Source organism: Pan paniscus, chromosome 23 (assembly GCF_029289425.2).
Source record: "Pan paniscus chromosome 23, NHGRI_mPanPan1-v2.0_pri, whole genome shotgun sequence".
In the NCBI taxonomy this organism is placed as follows: Eukaryota; Metazoa; Chordata; class Mammalia; order Primates; family Hominidae; genus Pan; species Pan paniscus.
This window is the reverse complement of record NC_085927.1, coordinates 56937658-56959249: the sequence shown is the minus strand read 5'-3', so window position 1 is coordinate 56959249 and position 21592 is coordinate 56937658. Positions and strand designations below refer to the sequence as shown.

General features: G+C 48.1%; 1 protein-coding gene across 4 annotated transcripts in view; it reads right to left on the bottom strand.

Annotated features, from left to right (window-relative positions):
* The window catches only part of TBC1D22A (TBC1 domain family member 22A), a 419760-nt gene that overhangs the window by 66494 nt on the left and 331674 nt on the right, over positions 1-21592 (bottom strand). For all 4 annotated transcript variants that reach the window (XM_003812372.6, XM_055106057.2, XM_014343350.6 and 1 more), the window contains one exon: positions 2232-2327. In XM_003812372.6, the coding sequence (XP_003812420.3) occupies positions 2232-2327 (96 nt within the window). The remainder of the gene's footprint in view (positions 1-2231; positions 2328-21592) is intronic.

The window sequence follows — 21592 nt, the reverse complement described above, 5'->3', positions numbered from 1 at the left end:
GTCCTTCACCCTGAGGGACTCATGGCCTGCTTCAGCCTCCAGGGCCGGAGTGACACTTCTGCACGTACTCACAACAGGAAGAAACCCCGCCCACAAGCTCCCACGGCCAGTGTCTGGTCCGCCTCGAGGCACCTTCTGACACTGTCCCTATTTGGGAGCAGACAGAAGAAATGGAGTCGTCAATGGAGGCACAGCCTTTTGCTGAAGGTCAATCATCTCTTTACTGTTCTCTCTCCCCAACCAGAATGTGCTCAGGGTCCATTCCTCGCATATGTGTGGCTCAGAGTCTGCCCAGAGTGGGGCCCAGGGCGATTTCCGGAGACGATGAGACATGGTCTGTTGTTAGCACGGGCCTGAGCACAGTGCCCTGCAGCTTCAGGCACACCCCGAGTCCTCTCCCACCCCACCTCCCACCACCAGGCATGGCTGACCCAGGAGGGCAGCAATGTCCACCCAGGGCCTCCAGGGAACAGAGCTCCCCAGCCAGCCAGTCACAGACACCACCGAGGCAGGAACACCCAAGCTCCATGGCCAGCCCAGTGACTGACTCTCAGCAGCCAGCCGCCTTCATTTGGAGAGCAAGTCCCCTGGGAGGCTCTCCGGGAGGCAGCATACAGTTGTGTGTGCTGGCCGGTGGGAACCAACCACTCTGGGCACCGTCCTACCAGGAGTGGCCGCTGTGCACCAGAGAGGCTGGGCCCTTCTCCCTACAGGTAAGTGGCCAAGCCAGTGGGTGGCCACTGCCTGCCCAGCCAGCACTGCTCTCTGCACAGATGGAGAGCCCCCTGTGGAGGACAGCAGGAGGCTCGCCAGGAGACCGCAGTCTAGGCCCCATTCATTCCATCTTACTGGTGACACAGCAAGTCATGGCCCCTCTTATCGCCTCCACATTCCCCTGTGCAAAGTGACGAGTGGGCCAGATGGGCCAGGAGGCCCCAGCCCCAGCAGCCTTGCATCAGCCGGGCGGAGGGGCAGGCCAGATGCGCCCTACTCACTTACAGACCATGGCTGGGAGAGGCAAGGCAGGCGTGTGTCTGAGACTGAGATGCCAATCACTGCCTTGATGCTCCCCGCAGGGCACAACCGAGCCCCACACTGACAAAAAGGCAGGAGCTAAGTGAGCAGAAGGAGCATCTTGTCCCATCCACTCGCGAACACCCGGGCTGGGTTCCACCTGCAGGGCCAGGATCTGTTGGCAGCTCTTGGCCTCGGTATGGCCCTCACCTGTCTGGTCTCTCCTGGGGCCGAGATGAAGCGGGGCGGCAGGAGCTCCCTGGCTCCTCCCAAGGCCCTCGGAAGGAATAGGGATGCTTGGAGCCTCTGCCAAGCACAGAGCTGGGGAACAACAGGCTGCCAGCTGTGCAGAGCACTGCCCTGGGGACCTAGGTCCGTCCCTTTATCTGAGAGACGAGAGCCTCGAGAAGGGAGAGTGGTGAAGGGTGGCTGACCCCAGCTGGCTGGTGCAGAGCCTGGTCTGCTTCCCACTGCTGGGGTCTTCCTTGCTGCACCCAGAGCCCTCTGCTGGGTGAACACTGGGACACTGGGCAGAAGGACTTCCCAGCCCGCACCTTGGGGAACAGTGGGTATCACCCCATGAAGGGGCCAACAGTCCACAGTGTGCCCGGGACGCCTCACAGAGGAACACGTGGGGTGGGTCGGGGCTGGACACTAGTCCACAGGGAGTCCCACAGGTCAAGCACGGAGCCTAGCAGGGCGTGCCTCTGACGCGTGGGATGCGAGGAGGGCTCTCCTGCTGTCGCCAGGGACTAGCTTAGTGAGGCTGAACAATGTGCCCCCAGTCACAGAGCTTCCAGTGGCCTGGCTGGAAGGCACCCCAGGCTGTGTGATTTCTTGCCCAGCCCTGTCCCTAAAGCATCACAGTCCACATGCTGTAAAGAGCGTTCCAGGGACCAGAGGTCACGAGCCGCACACTGCAGGGGTCGTGCTGCTGAGGGGCACGCTGGCCCAGGGAAGGTTCTGCAGGGAGCTTGTCACACAGCCACATCTAATAACTCATAACGTGGGCAGCGTTTCCACTGCTGTGACCACGTGACCACTGCCAGGCTCATCTCCTCAGCTGGACGAGCTTTCAACCAGCAGGAGGTCAGCGGCGAAACACAGGCAGCGCTTCTCAAAACTCTTCCACAAATAACCCTGTGAACTAAAATGTAATAAACCTCTCTCCTAGTAGAAAATCAAACTTGGGTTCTTTTGAAAAGACATTTACTTACTTGAAAATCTTTTTCTTCTAGTATTTCCTTCCTCCATCTCACGAGAAAAGCAGCGCACACATACAAGTGGAAATGAGAAAAGCCGTCCGGTTCAGACTAAAAGAGAAAAAATAACCAAGAGAGAAAATGTAACGCGTGACCCATTAACATCACTGCGAGGTTATCTGCGACAGTCAGGGTTTATCTAGTCAGGGTTCAGAGAAAACCAAAGCTTGTGTTGACTCACTTTTACTTAATGCCTTAATTTCAAACTTCTCATTCCATTAAAACAAACACCATTTTCTCTTTAAGTTCCAGCAGCCTGATAAATAGCATGTGAACAGCAGACCAAGCTTCAGACAGCCTCAGAAGCGGTTGTTCATTCTTCTCTCTTGCGCAGACAATAGCCAAAAAGGATGAGACAAATTCAACGTGTGCTGGTGCCACGCCAGGCACAGAGTCTACTCCTCACAAAGGGCGCGTGAGGGAGGCCTCCTCCCACTCCACAGATGAGGAAACAAGGCTGAGCCCAGTCAAGCCGGAGATCAGGCACTGGGCCTGGGACCACAATCCGGTCCTGGTCTCCCTGGGAAATGAACAGGGAAATGATGCTACTCGGAAGCCACGGACGCGGAAGGACACGGCTCATACCCCTCAAATCACCACCCATGTCTCTCCTCACTGTCATCAAACAAGCCTTCCCTGCTCCCCCTTCTTGAGATATCTACCCCTTACTCATCCCGGAAACCCAGGACCACTGTCAGCTCCCAGAGGCCCTCCCACACCGAGGCTCGGGGCTTGCACACCTTGGGGCTATGGTGTTAGTTCAAGCACGCACGGCCAACTGCAAAGACTGAGGGTTCCCCAAACTCCAGTTCTTGGGGTGCTACCTTCTCTGCCTTGCCCATGCAACATCTATAGGACTACTGTCAGTGGTTCATTAAGTAAACAAATCAAATGCACAGTGCATTAGATGGTGACGTGCTATGGAGAAAACAAGGCAAGACTGGGACGAGGAACAGCAAGGGGGTTTGTGTGTGAAGAGGGGGATGCCACTTCAGTACAACAGTCAATCGCCTAAGGTGACAGATGAGCAAACGTCCAAAGAGAAAAAAGGCGTTTATTATTATTATTTTCTTTATTGAGACGGAATTTCGCTCTGTTGCCCAGGCTGGAGGGTAGTAGTGTGATCTTGGCTCACTGCAACCTCCGCCTCCTGGTTTCAAGCAATGTTCCTGTCTCAGTCTCCCGAGTAGCTGGGATTACAGACGTGCGCCACCACACCGGGCTAATTTTGTATTTTTAGTAGAGACGGGGTTTCACCATGTTGGCCAGGCTGGTCTCGAACTCCTGACCTCAGGTGATCCACTCGCCTCAGCCTCCCAAAGTGCTGGGATTACAAGTGTGAGCCACCATGCCTGGCCAGAAAAGGCATTTAGACACATGGCAGAGAAACATTCTAGGTAAAAGCAACAGGAAACACAGAGACCCTGTGGTTAGAAGCTGCTTGGAATGTTCCAAAAGCGAGGAGACCAGCACAGCTACCGCAGAGCGAGGCAAGCAGAGGCAAGCAATGGCAGGAACATGTGGGGTACAGATCCTCGGGGCTCTGAGCAGGGAAAAATGCAGGCTTCAGAAGCATCCCTCCGACTGTCACTCTGAGAATGGATGGCACATGGCTGGGTGGGGAGAGGTGGAACCAGGAGAACCAGGAGGCAGGTTAGGGGACCACGGTCATCAGAAATTCAAGAGGGGCTAGTGACTTGGGCCAAGACGAAGCAGGGAAGCTTGTGGGAAGACAAATTCGAGATGTATTTTGAAAGTTGTGCAGAAAAAACACACCAACGCGTATGAGAGATCTGGGGTAGGACAGAAAGGAACCAAGAGCCACTCTGACACTATGGGCCTCAAAAACTGGAAGGGCGAAGTTGCCAGTTCCTAAGATGGGGAAAGGTTTATGGAAAAGGCTGTAGGAGACTGTTTTGGTGGGAAGGCCGCGAGTTGTTCTTTGGAACTGCCAAGTTTAAGACACTTGGGGATCCTGGTGGAGATGTCAGGGAGGCACCTGGACACACAAGCCCCGAGAGTGGCTAGTGATTCGGGCCAGAAATAAACACCAAGGACTGAACGACCCACAGGAATGACCAGCGAGCTGGGGCCAGACCACAGAACATGAAGAGGGTGCATATTCTAAGAGTTCCTGGATACAGTGCCCTGCATACGTCCACTAAATAAAGCTCATCAACAGCGTTGTTCGAGTTTCCTATAAATCCTGACTGGTTTTTTTTGTCTGCTTATAATCTATCAATAACTGACAGGTATGCTTCAAAACTCCCATTATGAGAGTGAGTGTATGTCTTTCTCCTTATGGTTTTGCCAATCTTTGTTTAGTGTGTTTGGAAGCTATGTTATCAGGAACATATAAATTCAAAATTGTTTTCTCTTCCTGGTGTACTAAACAGTATAAATACTTATGACCTCTAACCTCACACAGGGCTTTTGCTCTGAAGTCTCTAGTCAGGAGGAAGGAGTCTAATATGACTACAACTACCTATCAGTTTTTGTTTGGTAATGTATTTTAAACAGCTCTCCTGAGGTATAACTCTCATACAATAAACTTTACATATTTCAGGCTGGGTGCAGTGGCTCACGCCTGTAATTCCAGCACTTTGAGAGGCCGAGGCGGGCGGATCACAAGGTCAGGAGATCAAGACCATCCTGGCTAACTCGGTGAAACCCCGACTCTACTAAAAATACAAAAAATTAGCTGGGCATGGTGGCGGGTGCCTGTAGTCCCAACTACTCGGCAGGCTGAGGCAGGAGAATGGCATGAACCTGAGAGGCGGAGCTTGCAGTGAGCCAAGATCGAGCCACTGCACTCCAGCTTGGGTGACAGAGCGAGACTCCGTCTCAAAAAACAAAAAACAAAACAAAACATGTTTACATATTTCAAGTTTATAATTTGATAAGTTTTGATATACACATATAGCTGGGAAAACACCATCACAACCGAGGTAGTGGACATATCTATGGCTCCAAAAGTTTCTTTGTGCCCATTTGTAAATTCTCCCTTCGAGCCCTCCCAGTCCCAGAAAATCACTGACTTACTTGTGTCACTATACATTAGCTTACATTTCCAATATTTTCAAATAAAGGGAATCATATAATACACATTTGGTTTTGGTCTGGCTTTTCCACGTAGGGTGATTACCTTAGATTCATCCATGACACTGCACGGACTAATAGATCATTTCTATACATGCTGAGCAGCACCCACTGCATGGATATACCACAATTTGTTTATCCATTCATCTGTTGATGGACTGAATTGTTTCTAGTTTGGGGCTACTATGCAGAGAGATGCCATGAACATTTGTGTACTCATCTTTGAATGGACATAGGCTTTCATTTTGCTTGGATAAATACTTAGGAATAGAACAGCTGGATCATATGGTAGGAGTATATTTACCTTTTGAAAAAACTGCCACTAGTTTTGATATAAACCTTTTATCAAATACATGCTTTGCAAATGTTTTCTCCCCATGCCTCCTCTTTTCATCCGCTTAATAGTGACTTTTGAAGATCGTGGGTTTCAAATTTTGGTGAGGGTCAACCTAGTACTTTGTTCTTTTACAGATCATGCTGTTGGTGTCTTATCTAAAAAATCATTGCCTAACTCAAGGGCATAAAGGTTTTCTTCTAGAAGGTTTATAAAGTTTTACTTTAGATCTATAATCTATTTTGAGTTAATTTTTGTATATGGTAAAAAGTATGGAAGTTCATTTGTATGCACATGGATATCCAATTGTTCCAGCAATTTGCTGAAAGACTAAACTTCAGCTAGTGCTAGTCCTCACTTGTGTCTTCTTCTTTTTCAAGGCTGTTCTGGCTATTCCAAATCTTCTGCATTTCTGTGTAAGTATTAGAACCTGTTTTGTCAATTTTTAGAGAAAAGCTTGCTGGGATTTCTGACTCATGACCATAGCATTGCTCTTAATCAGTCTTCTGACTCATGACCATGATATAGCTCTTCGTTTAATCAGATCTTCTTTCTCTTCACCAGTGTTTTATGGTTTTCTCACTACAGGTCTATTATATCTGTTTTTAGATTTTCCCTAACAGGTTCATATTTTTGATGATATTGAAAATAGGGTCCTGAAAACCTCGATTTCTGCTTTTTGGTAGTTGTTGGGTTCCCCTCTATTCTTTATTTCCTTATATTTCTCTCATAACTAGCACAGCACTGGGTTTTTAAACTCCAGCCATGCTTTCTAACCAAAGAGCTTGGTCCCTGCTGGCTGTGACTCCTGATACATTCAGGTTAATTCACATGCTCTCATTTCGAAGTTTCCAACTGTTCTACTTTTTCCAGCATTTGTCTTTCTGGCCTACATGTGGACTAATCTACTTCCCTCTACATTCTAATGCCCTAACCCCAATGAATCTGGAAGTTACTGAATTGTTTCTATCATTTTAATAGGCCCTCTACAAATTTTAACATGTATATTTAACTTAATGATCTAAAATGAATTGTTATCTTTATCCTCCTCCCAAACAATACAAAAAATTAAGAATATTTTAATTCTAGTCATACCAGCACCACACACTGACCTAATCTTCCCTAGCTATGTACTCATGGTTTCCAGAATTTCAGTTCTATTGTGACTTGTTTTTTGTTTTGTTGTGTTTTTTGAGATGGAGTCTCGCTCTGTCGCCAGACTGGAGTGCAGGGGCATGATCTCGGCTCACTGAAACCTCCTCCCGGGTTGTAGAGACGAGGTTTCAACATGTTGGCCAGGATGGTCTCGATCTATTAACCCTGTGATCCACCCACCTCAGCCTCCGAAAGTTATAAATGGAGACCTTCTTCTTGTTCTTTCATATATGCTTGTTTAGAGTTATTCATGACTTTACCCTTTTTTTTCCTCATTATTTCTTCTTGCACCTAGACCTTTCTTTGGAAATTATTATCCTTCTTTAAATTCAACCTTTAGAAGCTCCTTTAATGAGAGGGTTTTAGGGTCTTTTGGTTGTAAACCCTCGCAGAGTTCATTTGTCTAAAAACGTCTTTATTCTCATTCTTGAAAGACAGTTTGCTGGATATATCGTTCTAAGTTGGTTATTATTGATGATACTCCATCATCTTCTAGCCTCCGCTATTGAATGCTATCAATCTATTTGTCATTCCTTCATAAGCAATCTAACTTTTCTCTCTGGCTGCTTGTGAATACCTTCTTTGTCTTGGATGTTTTGCGGTTTCCTTGTGATATTTATTCTGCTAGAGATATTGGTCTTTCTGAATCTGGGGAATAAGTAGTTTTCATCAATTTTGGAAATGGTCATCCATTACTTCCTATCAAACATCCATTTGTACCCATTCTCTTTATTTTCTCACAACTCAGATCAGATAGAGTTGGGGTCTTTTCATTCTATCCTCCATTTCCTTTAGCCTCTCTTTTTATATCTTCCATCTCTTTGTCTTTCCGGGACAAGTACTTTCCTCAAATATCTCTTCTAGTTCATTAATAATCTCTTCAACTTTGTCACAATTTGTTTCACTTATCTATTACATTTGAACCTTGGTTATTTCTTCAATTCTGCCTTGTAAATTGATAGTTACCCCTTCTTCTTTCATTCAATACCTTTCTTTGTATTATTTTAAATGTATAAGCTTATTTTTATAGCATGTCGCAGATAATTCTAAAATCTCTGTAGATCTCTTTCTGCAGTCTGTTTTCACTGCTGATTCTTACCCCCGGTGGCTTGCTTCCTTGTACTTCAGTGACTTCTCCCGTCATTATGCTCCTTAGAATGTATATCTATTGGAATTCTTTGAGGCTTTTCTTTGGGGAGTGGGGGGATGGGAAACCTATATTTGCTTCTCTAGAGCCTGAGGGCCTTGTTATCCCAGACTGCATTAAACCAAATTTTTAGCTTGCAATTTTTTTAGGTCAAATAAGTAACATGAACTGGGGCTCCCCCAATCCATGTGAATGTAGGATTGTAGTTGGAAATTCTGAGGAAGGGGAGGGTTCTTTCTTTCTCCTTTAACCTGGCCAAGGCTAAGAAAGACAAACACAAACACCTGTGCAGTCCCTGAACAAAACAGTCCCCAGGTTTTGACTCCTGCCAGTGGCTCATTAAAATCAACTGGCAGATACCCCTGGGTAAAGACCAGCTTTGATGCTGCTCCCCTATCTCTCTAGATTTGTATTTTCTCGAGATTTCTGGTCTCTGATAGTCTCACCTTTGTGGTTAAGTTTCTTAAAAACACACCAGCATTATTTGGTGTATTCACACCAAAAACAGGAGGGTCTTTCGGACACCACATTGACCACACCACGGGAAAGAGGAGGCTCTGCCCTATTATTTTTTTTTAAATCCACTCATTTCAAGAATCTTAAATATGTTACTACTGTGGCTTTGTAGTACAGGTTTGATGAGCTAGTTTTTTTTTTTTTATATTATTGACGAAAAGAATCAAACTCTGTAAAATATTTAAAGAGATTTATTCTGAGCCAAATATGAGTGACCATGGCCGATAATACAGCCCTCAGGAGGTCCTGAGAGCATGTGCCCAAGGGGGTCAGGGTGCAGCTTGATTTTATACATTTTAGGGAGGCATGAGACATCAATCAAATACATTTAAGAAATACACTGGTTTGGTCCAGAAAGGCGGGACAAGTGAAAGGTGGTAGCTGTAATGGTCGGGGGGTTGTTCCCAGGCGATAGGTGAATTTATACATGTTCTAGTTGACAACTGGTTGAGTTTGTCTAAAGATCTGGGATAACAGAAAGGAAATGTCCAGGTTAAGATAAAAGACTGTGGAGACCAAGGTCCTTTTGAAGTCTTATAGTGGCTGCTCTTAGAGACAATAGAGAGAAATGTTTCCTATTGAATCTTTTTTTTTTTTTTTTTTTTTTTTTTTGAGACAGAGTCTTTCTCTGTCGCCCAGGCTGGAGTGCAATGGTGCGATCTCAGTTCACTGCAAACTCCGCCTCCTGGGTTCAAGCGATTCTCCTGCCTCAGCCTCTGGGGTAGCTGGGATTACAGGCATGTGCCATCATGCCCAGCTAATTTTTGTATTTTCAGTAGAGATGGGGTTTCGCCATGTTGGTCAGGCTGGTCTTAAACTCCTGACCTTAGGTGATCCACTTGCCTTGCCCTCCCAAAGTGCTGGGATTATAAATGTGGGCCACCATGCCTGGCCATCTATTGAATCTTTAAAAGGTGCTGGACTCAATCTCTTTAGGATTGGGAGGGCCTGGAAGAAAAAAATCTAGCTATGTTAATAGAGATTCTTTTTTGTTTTTGAGACAGAGTCTCACTCTGTCACCCAGGCTGGAGTGCAGTGGCATGATCTCAGCTGACTGCAACCTCCCTGCCTCCTGCGTTCAAGCAATTCTCCTGCCTCAGCCTCCCAAGTAGCTGGGACTACAGGCGCACACCACCACACCTGGCTAATTTTTTATATTTTTAGCAGAGACGGGGTTTCACCATATTGGCCAGGCTGGTCTCAAACTCCTGACCTCATGATCCGCCTGCCTCTGCCTCCCAAAGTGCTGAGATTACAGGCATGAGCCACCGAGCCCGGCCAAGATTCTTTACAGACGCAGATTCTCCCCCACAAAGGACAGCTTTGCCATTTCCAAATATGGCAAAAAAAAAAAAAAAAACACGTTTTGGGGTAAAATATTTTGACTTTCTTCTTTGTCATATAATGTTATCCCAAAGTCAGGCTGGAAAGTAAGTCATGATATATACGGTTAATTAAAACCCATCTGATGAGAATTTATGTATGGTTTGTAGGGCCTGACTCTCCAGACCCCTTAAACAGGAATTTGGGCAAGATAAAAAAAAAAAATCAGAGCTTAGTCCTCAATACCCATTAAAACATATACAGCCATTAAAATGTTACATGTTTCTGTTGGAATTAAAATTGACCAAATATTTAAACTGAGTTTAAATGCCACTGCGGCCCCTATATCCCATTCTCTGGACACGTCAGCCCTCTCTGCACTGTAACTAGGATGCCCTTTCTAATTCAGCGGGCTCCTATCGTGTCACCATTTTATTTTTAAATACCCACTGCCTTCAGGATCAAGTAGAAATGAGGCAGAGCAGACCGGACATCCGGTCCCTACCCACCCCGCATCTGGTATTCCAACCCTCTGCAGCCTTGGCTGTCTTAGGCATTCTGCTGCCCCACGAGGGAATGCTCCTGGGTTTGTTCCCCTACATAAACCCATTCATTCTTCAGGATCTTCCCCCTTTCTCCCAGGCAGTGGGCTGTCTCCACCCCTTCTTCCCAGGAGCCCTAGCCATGTCTCCGCCGCACATGCCACACTGTCATGGTCCAGTGTGTCCCGTGTGTCAACTTTCCCTCTGTGACCCCTTCTTCATTCTAATCCCAGCCCCAAGCCTAAGAGTAGGAATGGAAACTGAATGAAATTACACACACACCCCCAAATCCACCACCTTGGGTTACCAGGAGCCTGGGGAAAGGGACAGGCTGGGTGCATGGAAGCTCGGCACTGAGAATGTACCTAGAGCAATGTACCTCTTTCTCGGGTGAGGGTGAGGGTGAGGGTTGCGGTGGCGGGGAGAAATGTGTGTCTTTCCTTTTAAATACCTTAGGTGACCTGAACAAACAAAAACCTTCAGGTCTGTAAGGCCCTGAGGGAACCAGCCCTGAGGAATGCATGATTGGTAATTAGTGTTGCAAATACTGAGAAGGAAAGGTCTCCAGGAGTACTCCGGGAAGTTCCAGAATGATGGGTTCTCCAAGGAATCCTGTTTACACTCTGAATTTGCTTAACAGCCTTTTATTTAACCAGGGAGTGCAAAGGTCAGCCCCCAGCCAGCCCTCCTACCCAATCCTACTCGGAATTAGTAAGGCTGGACTGTAAATTCTGCCGCTCACAAGATGTCTCCAACCAGGGAGCAGAACTTAGGAGAGGGCATGCTTTCCCAGAAACACAGCACTGGGGGAAAACAGAGCTTTATGGCATCACTTAAGTGGATTATTTGTCTTGGATGACTTGGTAAATTATATTAAAACTAATTTAATAAATAAAAAACTCATATCATCTATGGAAAATGGGCTTCTGCTTTAATGAAGCATAATCCAGACAATAAATATCACCCAGCACTCAGTGGGTAAACAGGGAGGCATGAGCAGTGGCCACAGGCCAGCCCTGGGCACCCGGCCTCGGCCTCAGCCCACTCAGGACCGGGGGCTCCATCCCCTTCATTGAGAGGCACATGCCTGGGGTGGGTCAAGCAGGAGGAGGCTGTGACGTGGAGAAGCCCCCGGGGCTGTGGGATGAGCACTGGCTGACTCACAGGGAGGTGCACAGCGCAAGGCCACTTCTGGCATCCCCACCTCCATGCCACCAGGCCTGTCCTGCAAATCAAGATCTCCCCGTTCTCCCAGGCTCGGGGCTACTTTGGGGAGGTAAAGGAAGGCGCCAGAGACTGAGAAAGGATCCTCAGTGATGAACCTTCAGCAGATACTCAGGACTGTTCTGCAGCAACGGCAAGTGGGGGTTGGGGGACGGAAACGGTTTCCTCCCCCTACCCTGAAACAAAGGTCTTGAGCCGGTCACCTGCGAAACCGTAAGCTCTCCCTTCTTCTCCCAGCAGAAAGCCAAAAAGACTAGATGAGGAAATACCATCATTTGTGTGGAATATTCTGGATTGGGGGTGGAGCGCTCAGCTACCCTACACCAGGTAAATTCTGGACGTCACTGGAGCAAGGGCAGCTGTCTGCCGCGTGCCATGTGCAATGGGTACGATGTAGTGGGCGGATCCTAACAGTCAGAGGCTCCCCATCTCACGTCAAGGAAGATGAAGCCCCCAGTTCCCCTCCAGGCATTTGAGGCCCCATCCACCTAACTCGGTGACCCACTCTGTCCCATGACCCCTTCACATTGGCCTCCAGTGCTGGGCCTGTTCCTGCTGGCGCCGGTCTGTTACAGCCCTAGCACTTGAGAAAAACCCCAACACACAATCAAACCCTGGAACCCACTGGCCTTGAAAACCAAGCATGTCCCGTCTGAGTACCGAGGATGCTGGGGAAACTGCTCCTTTCCTCCTGGGGCCTTGGCCGCCTCGCCCCACAGGCATGGCTGAGGTAGCTGGGCACTGCATTGGGAAACTCCCACAGGTCTCGGACCCGGCCAAGGTCTAGAGAGATGGAGAAGCTGGAAGGACATCCCTAGCCCGACCAGGGCAGTGACAGGCTCTAGAGGCCAGTCCAGCATCCAGCACTCCTGGTGAAACAATGCCCCAAGCCTGTCCCTGCTTCTTCTCTGTGGTTTGGGGGATAGGGGGACACTTCCAGTCTTCCTCACACTGCCAGTCTGCAGAAGAAACACTCAGGTGTCATTTAATGAGCGAGTCAGGAATATTTTAGGATTCTGACGAATGATGAATATGGTTCTGATTAATACAACAAAAGAACACTTTGGCAATTTTTATTTCAGATCATTTCAACATTCCCCTCTCTTAATCACTAATGAAGGAAACAGCAGCTTTGATTGATGACTTGACAATAAGTCTGCCGGGGCCACACTGAAGCACAATGCCCAAGGGCTCCCGGGAGTGCCATGCAAATCGGGCACGTTTCCACACTTTGCAATGGAAGAGAAATATGGTTCTTTTAAGCAGATCCTGGCAAGCTCACAGACTGTCTTACAGAAGCCCAAAGCTCATTCAGCCGAGGCTCTAATTGCCTAATCAGAGACTAAGTGATCGCTCTGAGGCCTGCTGTTGGTAGGTAGGACTCTGCTTTGAAGACGGCAGCCTACTGCCGGAAGGGGAGGAGGGGCCCACCTCACCCCTTGTATGAGTCCGTTTTCAAGTGGCTGATAAAGACATACCTGAGACTGGGAAATTTACAAAAGAAAGAGGTTTAATTGGATTTACAGTTCCACATGGCTGGGGAGCCCTTACAATCATGGCGGAAGGCAAAGAGGAGCAAGTCACGTCTTACGTGGATGGTGGCAGGCCAAAAAAGGAGAGAGCGTGTGCAGGGGAGCGCCTCTTTTTAAAACCATCGGATCTCAGGAGACTTATTCACCATCATGAGAACAGCATGGGAAAGACCTGCCCCCATGATTCTATTATCTCCCACAACACGTGGGAGTTCAAGATGAGATTTGGGTGGGGACACAGCCAAACCATATCACCCCTGTTCCCCGAGGGCTCACCCCTGTGCCCCAGGGCTTCATCCCTGCTCTCCAGGCCTTGCCCCTGCACCCCACAGCCTTACTCCTGTGTTCTTAGGCCTTACCCCTACTCTCCAGGCTTACTCATGTGCCCAAAGGCCTCATTCCTATTCCCCATGCCTCACCCCTGCACTCCACGGCCTCACTCCTGTGCCCTGAGGCCTCACCCTTGCGCTCCACAGCCTCATTCCTGTGCCCTGACACCTCACCCCTGTGCCCTGATGCCTCACCCCTGCATGGCACTGTGTGAAGTACTAAGAACAAGCCAGGACCGGCCTGCAGCTGCAGGGATGGGCCAGGCAGCACCCTGGAAGCCACCCAGCTGGGTTTCAGCGCCCTAGAGTTTTCATTGCAAACACTGCCTTTGACCTGCAATCTTGGCTCTGTCTGTCAGCATCTACCCACTCTCAGGCCTGCAGCCCAGTCCACACAGCCCCGGGCCACCCCACCTCGTTTCTCTGGTGCTCGAGGCCCTCACTGTTTGGGACCCGTGTCAAACACCAGGGCTGGAAGGGCTCTGAAGGTCAGCATGTTGCACCTCTCTCTATAGATGAGAAAACAGTGGAGAGCTGGAGTGGCTGTGTGAGGCACCCCAGAGGCTGGTGTGGAACACAGAATGGGCCATGTGAGACCTGGCAGAGCCACCCTGATGTCTTCTAACTTTAGAAAGCAGGGACAAGGCCGGGTGCGGTAGCTCACGCCTGTAATCTCAGCACTTTGGGAGGCTGAGGCAGGTGGACCACCAGAGGTCAGGAGTTCAAGACCAGTCTGGCCAACATACAGAAACCCCATCTCTACTAAAAATACAAAATTAGCTGGGTGTGGTGGCACATGCCTGTAGTCCCAGCTACTCGGGAGGCTGAGGCAGGAGAATTGCTTGAACCCGGGAGGCAGAGGCTGCAGTGAGCTGAGATCGTGCCATCGCACTCCAGCCTGGGCAACAAGAGCGAAACTCCAGCTCAAAAAAAAAAAAAAAAGAAGAAAAAAGAAAGAAAGCAGGGACGAGGCTGCTCACTGTCTTTGCCCCTGCTCATGCCTTCCGGTAGGCCAAACCATTCTTGACCGCCCCTAAATCCATCTCTCCCTGGCTCTTCCACCCCTAGCCTCTCATGCCTTCCTGAAAACCCTCTGAACTCCCTCCCAGGCTTCTTATCTGGTAATGAGAATAGACAGCGCCTCAGCCAGGCCCTTCCCTCTGTGTATGCCCTTTTCCTCCCAGCTGCCATCTAAGGCTCTGAAGAGCAGGGTCTGCACTTCCACACGGTGACACTCAGCACAGCACAGGGTAAGCGCTCAGGACTCCTGGCTTTCCGAGGGTGGAACTTTCACCTCTGCAGCAGCCTTGGCATTGGGACCCCTGTGTCAGGGTCTGAGTAAAGAGGGGTTTTCCCTGGATTAGCCCCACTGGCTAGGATGGGAAATTCATCTTCAGGAGCCCCTGCAGTCAGGGTTTGGGGCTACTGTGTGCAAGCTCGCTAAGTCAATGGCAGCACCTGACTGCCCCCTACGCCTGCAGGCTCTCCAGAGACCCTGGCTCCTGTCCTCACAGGAGGTCCCAGTCGGAGCTCAGAGCACAGCTGTTTGCCAGAGACACTGTGGGACTAATGGTTGCATGACTCCCTGGTGTCCCCGTCTCAGCCCAACGAGGGTAGCACTGTCAGCAAAGTTAACGGGCAACAGGGAGGAACCTCCAGACCCCAAGCCACCCATGATGTGAGTCATCTGACCTGTCCCCAGGGCACCCTAATACATGGAGTCGGGGGGATGCCTCACCTGGCCCTTCCCCAGGGCAGCCTGGTACATGGGGTGGGGGAGCATGGCTTCTGCTGCGCGGTGCACAGGGAAGTGTCCAGTTCCTGCGGTGCGGCCCCACAGTGCACAGGCCACCTGGGGGCGGCAGCATCAGGGTGTCAGAACAGCCATAAGTGAGGTCAGGGCTGCGTCTGGACATGCCTCGTGCTGCCCCATCACCCCTGTGAAAAACAAGTCCATGAGAAGAATCTCCTCTTAAAATGCTCACTCTGGGGAAAGGGCTGGACTCTGGGGACGGGGGTTCTGGAGGTCAAGGAGAAGTACTCTTCTTAGAGCCAACACCATCTTTAAAAATAACACATCTCTCTAGTTGAGGGAAAAACATTCATGGAAGAGCCCACGTGCCTTGGAAATGACCACTAACAAGTCCTGATCCTATTCCAATTGGATTAGACAGCTGAAATCTCCCAATCCTGATTTTTCTTTTATTTTATTTATTTATTTATTTATTTATTTTTTACTACCTCCAGTAAATTCTATCTAATAAAGCAGCCAGCATGCCATGAGAGCTGCTCCAAAGGACAGCTGCACAGTAGCAGGGGCCCCTACCACTCCCAGGGGATAGCTAGCACTCAGAGCCCCTCCTACTTTCAGGTAAACAGATGAAAGGGTATTCTGACCAGTCAAAGGCAAAGGCAGGTAGGCAACCTCTGGGCACGGGGAGCCCACCCCTGCAGAATTTTTGCTGAGTGAGAGGGACAGAAGAACTCAGGAATATATTACACAAATATATGCAAGACACTTTGGGAAATGATGTAAAAGTTACCTGAAAGACATAAAAGAAAACCTAACAGAGATATACCAGGTTCATACACAAAAAGATTCAAAATGGAAAAGATGTCAATTATCTTCCTTTTAATTGATATGTTCAATGCATTTCTTTTCTTTTTCTTTCTTTCTTTCTTTTTTTTTTTTTTTTGAGATGGAGTCTCGCTCTCTCGCCCAGGCTGGAGTGCAGTGGTGCGATCTCAGCTCACTGCAAGCTCCGCCTCCCGAGTTCAAGCAATCCTGCCTCAGCCTCCCAAGTAGCTGGGATAATAGGTGCCCACCACCACACCTGGCTAATTTTTGTATTTTTAGTAGAGATGGGGTTTCACCATGTTGGCCAGGCTGGTCTTGATCTCCTGACCTCGTGATCCACCCGCCTCGGCCTCCCAAAATGCTGGGATTACAGGCATGAGTCACCATGCCCAACCCAATTCAATGCACTTCTAATAAAAACTCCCTATCATTTATCCAGGATTTTTGTAGAATTAAAGCATATTCCAAAGTTGATATTGAAGAGCAAAGGGCCAAAACTAGCATGACAACTGCACAGACAAAACGACAAGGTGAAGACTGTATCAGACAGCAAGACATTTTGTGGGACTAATGGAGGCCACGTGGCCTAGGCCCCGGACAGAAAGAGCAGTGGAACAGAGGACACGAGGGCACGCCCATACTCATGTGGAGGCCACATGGCCTAAGCCCCAGACAGAAAGAGCAGTGGAACAGAGGACACAGGGCCACACCCATACTCACGTGGAGGCCACGTGGCCATGCCCATACTGATGTGGACACACAATCATCCATGACAGGCACAGCAGTGCCAGCCAGAAGGCAAAGGATGGAACGTTCCATCAATGGTACAGAGAAAACAACTGGCTATCCACGTGGAAGAATGAAACTGGACTCTGTTGCACACCACACGCAAACTGAGGGTGGGGGAGAAAGCGGCGCCTAAAAACAACACTTCAGGGCACAAAGGATATACTTTATTTATTTATTTATTTATTTATTTATTTATTTTTTATTTTTTTTGAGACAGAGTCTTGCTCTGCCACCCAGGCTGGAGTGCTGTGGTGCGAAATCAGCTCACTGCAACCTCCACCTCCCAGGTTCAAGCAATTCTCCTGCCTCAGCCTCCCAAGTAGCTGGGATTACAGGTGTGTGCCACCACACCCGGCTAATTTTTGTATTTTTAGTAGAGATGGGGTTTTGCCATGCTGGCCAGGCTAGTCTCGAACTCCTGGCCTCAAGTGATCAGCCTCCCTCGGCCCCCCAAAGTGCTGGGATTACAGGCGTGAGCCACCGTGCCCGGCCAACAAAGGATAAATTTTAAAAACTGATGAAGTTAACTACCCCCAAATTTTAAACTTCTGTATGACAAAAGACACTATAATTAAGATTTCTCAATCACAAACTGGAAAAAGGTATTTGTAGTGGGTATGTGACTGACAAAGGATTCGTATCCAGAATGTATTCTATTTCAAAATCCTCCAAAGAATCAACAAGAGAAAAAATCTGGGGCATGCAGCGCAGTAGCTCAGGTGAGAGGCCAGTTCCTAGTTTCCAGATGGGCAAGAAATAAAAAGATGAGGAATACAAAGTTTAGGCGAGAATATTGGTTAAAGGAAACCACAGACTGCCGAGGAGAGGAAAGGAAGAGAAGAGGCTTCCATAGTACATGTGAAATGTGTTTCTAAACAAGAAATAGACAACAGATCTGAAGCTTTTTAAAAATGAAACAAAAAAAAAATAAATAAAAAAAAAATGAAACAAATCTTTTAGATTTGACAAAGCTAGGTAATAAGTTCAAAGGCATTCATTAGACTATTATCTACGTTTCTGTATATTTAACATTTTTTATAATTAAAAAAAGCAAAAAGACCAAGGACTAATCTGAAGTGGTCTTTTCTAGTTACCAACAGACTCATCTATGTGGCAGCACCTCTCATCCATATGACTCAGCCTTGGGGTCAGCCAGGAGTGGACAGGGCCAGCCTCCAGCCCAGCCCTGGGAAAGGGTTCTGGTTCTGCCCCCTCTGCTGTCACTCAGACTCCACCCACTCAGCATCCCCTCACTGGGAAAGGTGCATAGGCCTGGGGCAGCTCCTGACAGCCCTGTAACCTTCCTCTCAAGGGTCTCCCTGCAGGATTGTTCCCTTAAGAACTGCCATGAGTTTCCTCAGGGGCCAGGGCCCTGGTGTTTGAGAGAAGCTCAAAGGGATGGACAGCAGGACAGAGCCAAGCTGCTCCTCTCCTTCAGTTCCCAGTTGGGAGACGGGGGGAAATCCTGATGCCTTACGACATGAGTTCTCTTAACACTGCACTACATGTTCTGTGGCGGATTTAGTTTTGCTTATAAAATGACAAAATGAAAGTTCAAAATGACTAAGATTAAATGCAAATTACTTACATATGATATAAACTTTTTAAAATGTAGGAACTAAGGCAAAGAAACAATTTTCCTTCTATTTTTTATAATGGAGAAACTGTGATAAAAGGAACAATATTTCACCTTTAATTGCATTGTTCGATTTTCCTTATAATTTTTGGCACGAAATAAAAACAAATGGCCTTCTGGCCTCAGGAGATTTCCCCGCATATGCGTATTTACATAGATGTGGTTTTGAGGCCATTCAAATGACAGAAATTGTTTCCCATTCTTTGCTAAGATTCAAGTGCACCAACTTCAGCTGCACAAGCAAAATCTTTGCTATGACTTCCTTTGAAATATTCATCACCAGACCACTGCGTTTCACAATTACCAGCCCATAATGCAGAGCACGGCCATTTTAAAATTCACGCCAACATCCCCATGTTTACGGCATGGGCTGTAGTAAGAGCTATACATCACATTTCATGGCACAGCCAAATCCCAAAGCCTAAATGAGCCTGTTGCTATCCAGCCGGCCTCAGTGACTCATACATTAGCTCTATGCCACCCATGTTCTCTTTTGCCAGATACTTATCGGCATGTGTCTGTCCAGGTCTGAGAACATTCCAACTGGTTAAAGACAAAGGTCACAGCCAATCAAATCTAGTGAGTCACAGGACGGGTTCTCCTCTCTACAGTCTCGGGGGCTGATCAGGGAAAGGGAATGATCTACAGGGTCTGTCCCTTGGTCCTGGGATTCTGGTCCAATGTATGAACACTCTCTAACTGAAATAAGCCTTTTAAAGCCATATAGTATAAGAGAAAGACATAAACTATACTGAACTTTTAAAATTCCTAAAGGATATTTATTCTTTGGTTGATGTATCAGTCATGGTTCTCCAGAGAAACAGAACGGACAGGACGTATGTACATATACATGTATATAAATAGACAGAGGGCATTTATCTTAGGGACTTGGCTCATGCAATTGTAGAGGCTTGATGAGAACAAAATCTGGTGGGGTAGGAGGCAGGCTAGAGACTCAGGGAAGAGCTGCAGTTTAAGTCCACCCAAAAGCAGGCAGAATTCCTTCTTGCTTGGGAGAGGCCAGTCTCTGTCTATGAAGGCCTTCAACGGATGGGATGGGACCCACGCACATTATGGAGGGTCGCCCTTTGCTTTATGCAAAGTCCCCTGACTTAAATGTTAGCCTTGAAACCTACCCAATCGTCCCGCAGACCATTTTTTTGACAAACTTAGAAACTGACCCTTCTGATCTTAAAGCTTAAAACTTAACATTTGTTTTATCTGAGTTCCTTCCTCAGGAAAGGACTTGCAGGCTTCTCAAAAAGTATCAAAGGACTGAAACTCACCAGATCCGGACAATGAGATACCAGGCCTCTCAAAAAGTATCAAAGAACTGAAACTACCAGCTTACAGCATCCAGACAGCTAGATGCCAAGCCCCTCATTCATCTTGACTGCTTCCTTACCCCTCCCTGTTTTCCCATACATCATTACTTTTTGTCCCTGCTATGTTTTAGTCAGTCAGGGAGATGCATTTAAGACTGAGTTCCCACCTCCTGGGCTGCAGCACCCAATTAAAGCCTTCTTCCTTGGGAATAATCGTTGTCTTGGGGATTGGCTTTCTGTGCAGTGAGCAGCGGGACCCAGACTGAACCCCTGGTGTTTCGGTAACAACCTCAACCAAAAAACACCTTTGGAGAGACATTCAGAATAATGTTTGACCAAATATCTGGCAATGGTGGTTCCGCCAAGTTGACGTATAAATTAACCATTACAGTGATGACTGCAACTGTCATCAATGATGTGCTCAGTGATGACAGATTGCTTCCATGTTCAAATTTGAAAGGCGTTTCCCAGGGCTGTGTTCCTAGGTCCTTTTATATACCAATTGACTGGTTTAAATATTCAATTTATTAATGAAAAATCAACATGCACTGAGAAGCCGGGAACTCCTAGGGCTCACAGATGAGGAATGGCCTAGCCAGCCTTTCCGATGGGCAGCTGAGAGTTGGGAGAGTGAACAAGGCAGCCCCCTCCCCCAACCTGCTCTCTCTCATCCTTTGCTGCTGCTGGCCCTGCAGGGAGGCAAGGATCCTTAAACCAGAAAAATGCACACCAGCAAAAACTAGCTAAGAATCAAACTCAAAAACATGACCTTGATTTACATATTTTAGCAAGGGCCTGAGGAGAGATGCAAGGTCACCAGCAGGTGCTTAGAGGAGACCACAGGAGACTCGGCGCAGGATCACAGGGCCTGCTGGCCGCCAAGACACATCAGGGAGGCGGCTCACTTCACAAGCTCCCGTCACAAGCACCGCACCGCCTGCAAACGCCTATCTCCTTTATGGATGAAATCAAAGACATCCTTTTAATGCTCCTCTGTCAAAACTTCATGAATTATACAAGCTCAAGTAGACTGTGGGGGCCAGAGCTGCCACTAAGTTGCAAGAAGGATTAACTTTCTGCTGCTAACCTCAGCCACCCTCAATGCTCCTCCTCCCATTTCCCAAATCTCAACATTCCATGTCTGATGACTCAGCATTTCTAGAAAATGCTGTATCACCATGTGGTCTGTGAGCACCACTCTAAAGGTACTTTTGCTATCCTGTCCAAACTGATGAACTTCGCTGTTTTCTTAATTTTTGTCAAGGATGTTCTTGGCAAATTCAAAGGGAAGAGAACCACTGTGAGCCCTGATTATTTTTTCTTTGAAGCAAGAAATGACATCACACCAGTTAATACGTCAAAGCCTCAACTCTCTCTGTAGACTGAACTTAGCTAAAAGAGCATAGAGGTCAGAGAAGGAGTAAGTGTGGGGCAGCTCTCAGTGAGCGACCCATGTTCTGTCCCCAGCCCTGCAATGACTTGTGAGGCCCGCCGGTGGGCATGTCCACAGGCTGAGGCTCACAGGCCTGCATCAGCCACACAGACATACACACGGGCTCACCCCTGTGCACACCAGTGTGTGGCCTGCAGCCTGCTCCCAGGGCATGCATGCAAGGTGCCCACCAAGCCCCTCCACTCCAGTTTCCACTCCTGGGCATCCTCGTTCACTCTCTCCTGGGACTCATTCCTGCTCTCCCAGCCTGGGAAGTGCCTTCTTCCGCCACCACCACCCCAAGGCCCCATCCCTTATGGTGAGTCCTGGCCCTCTTCACTGAGACACTCTGGGC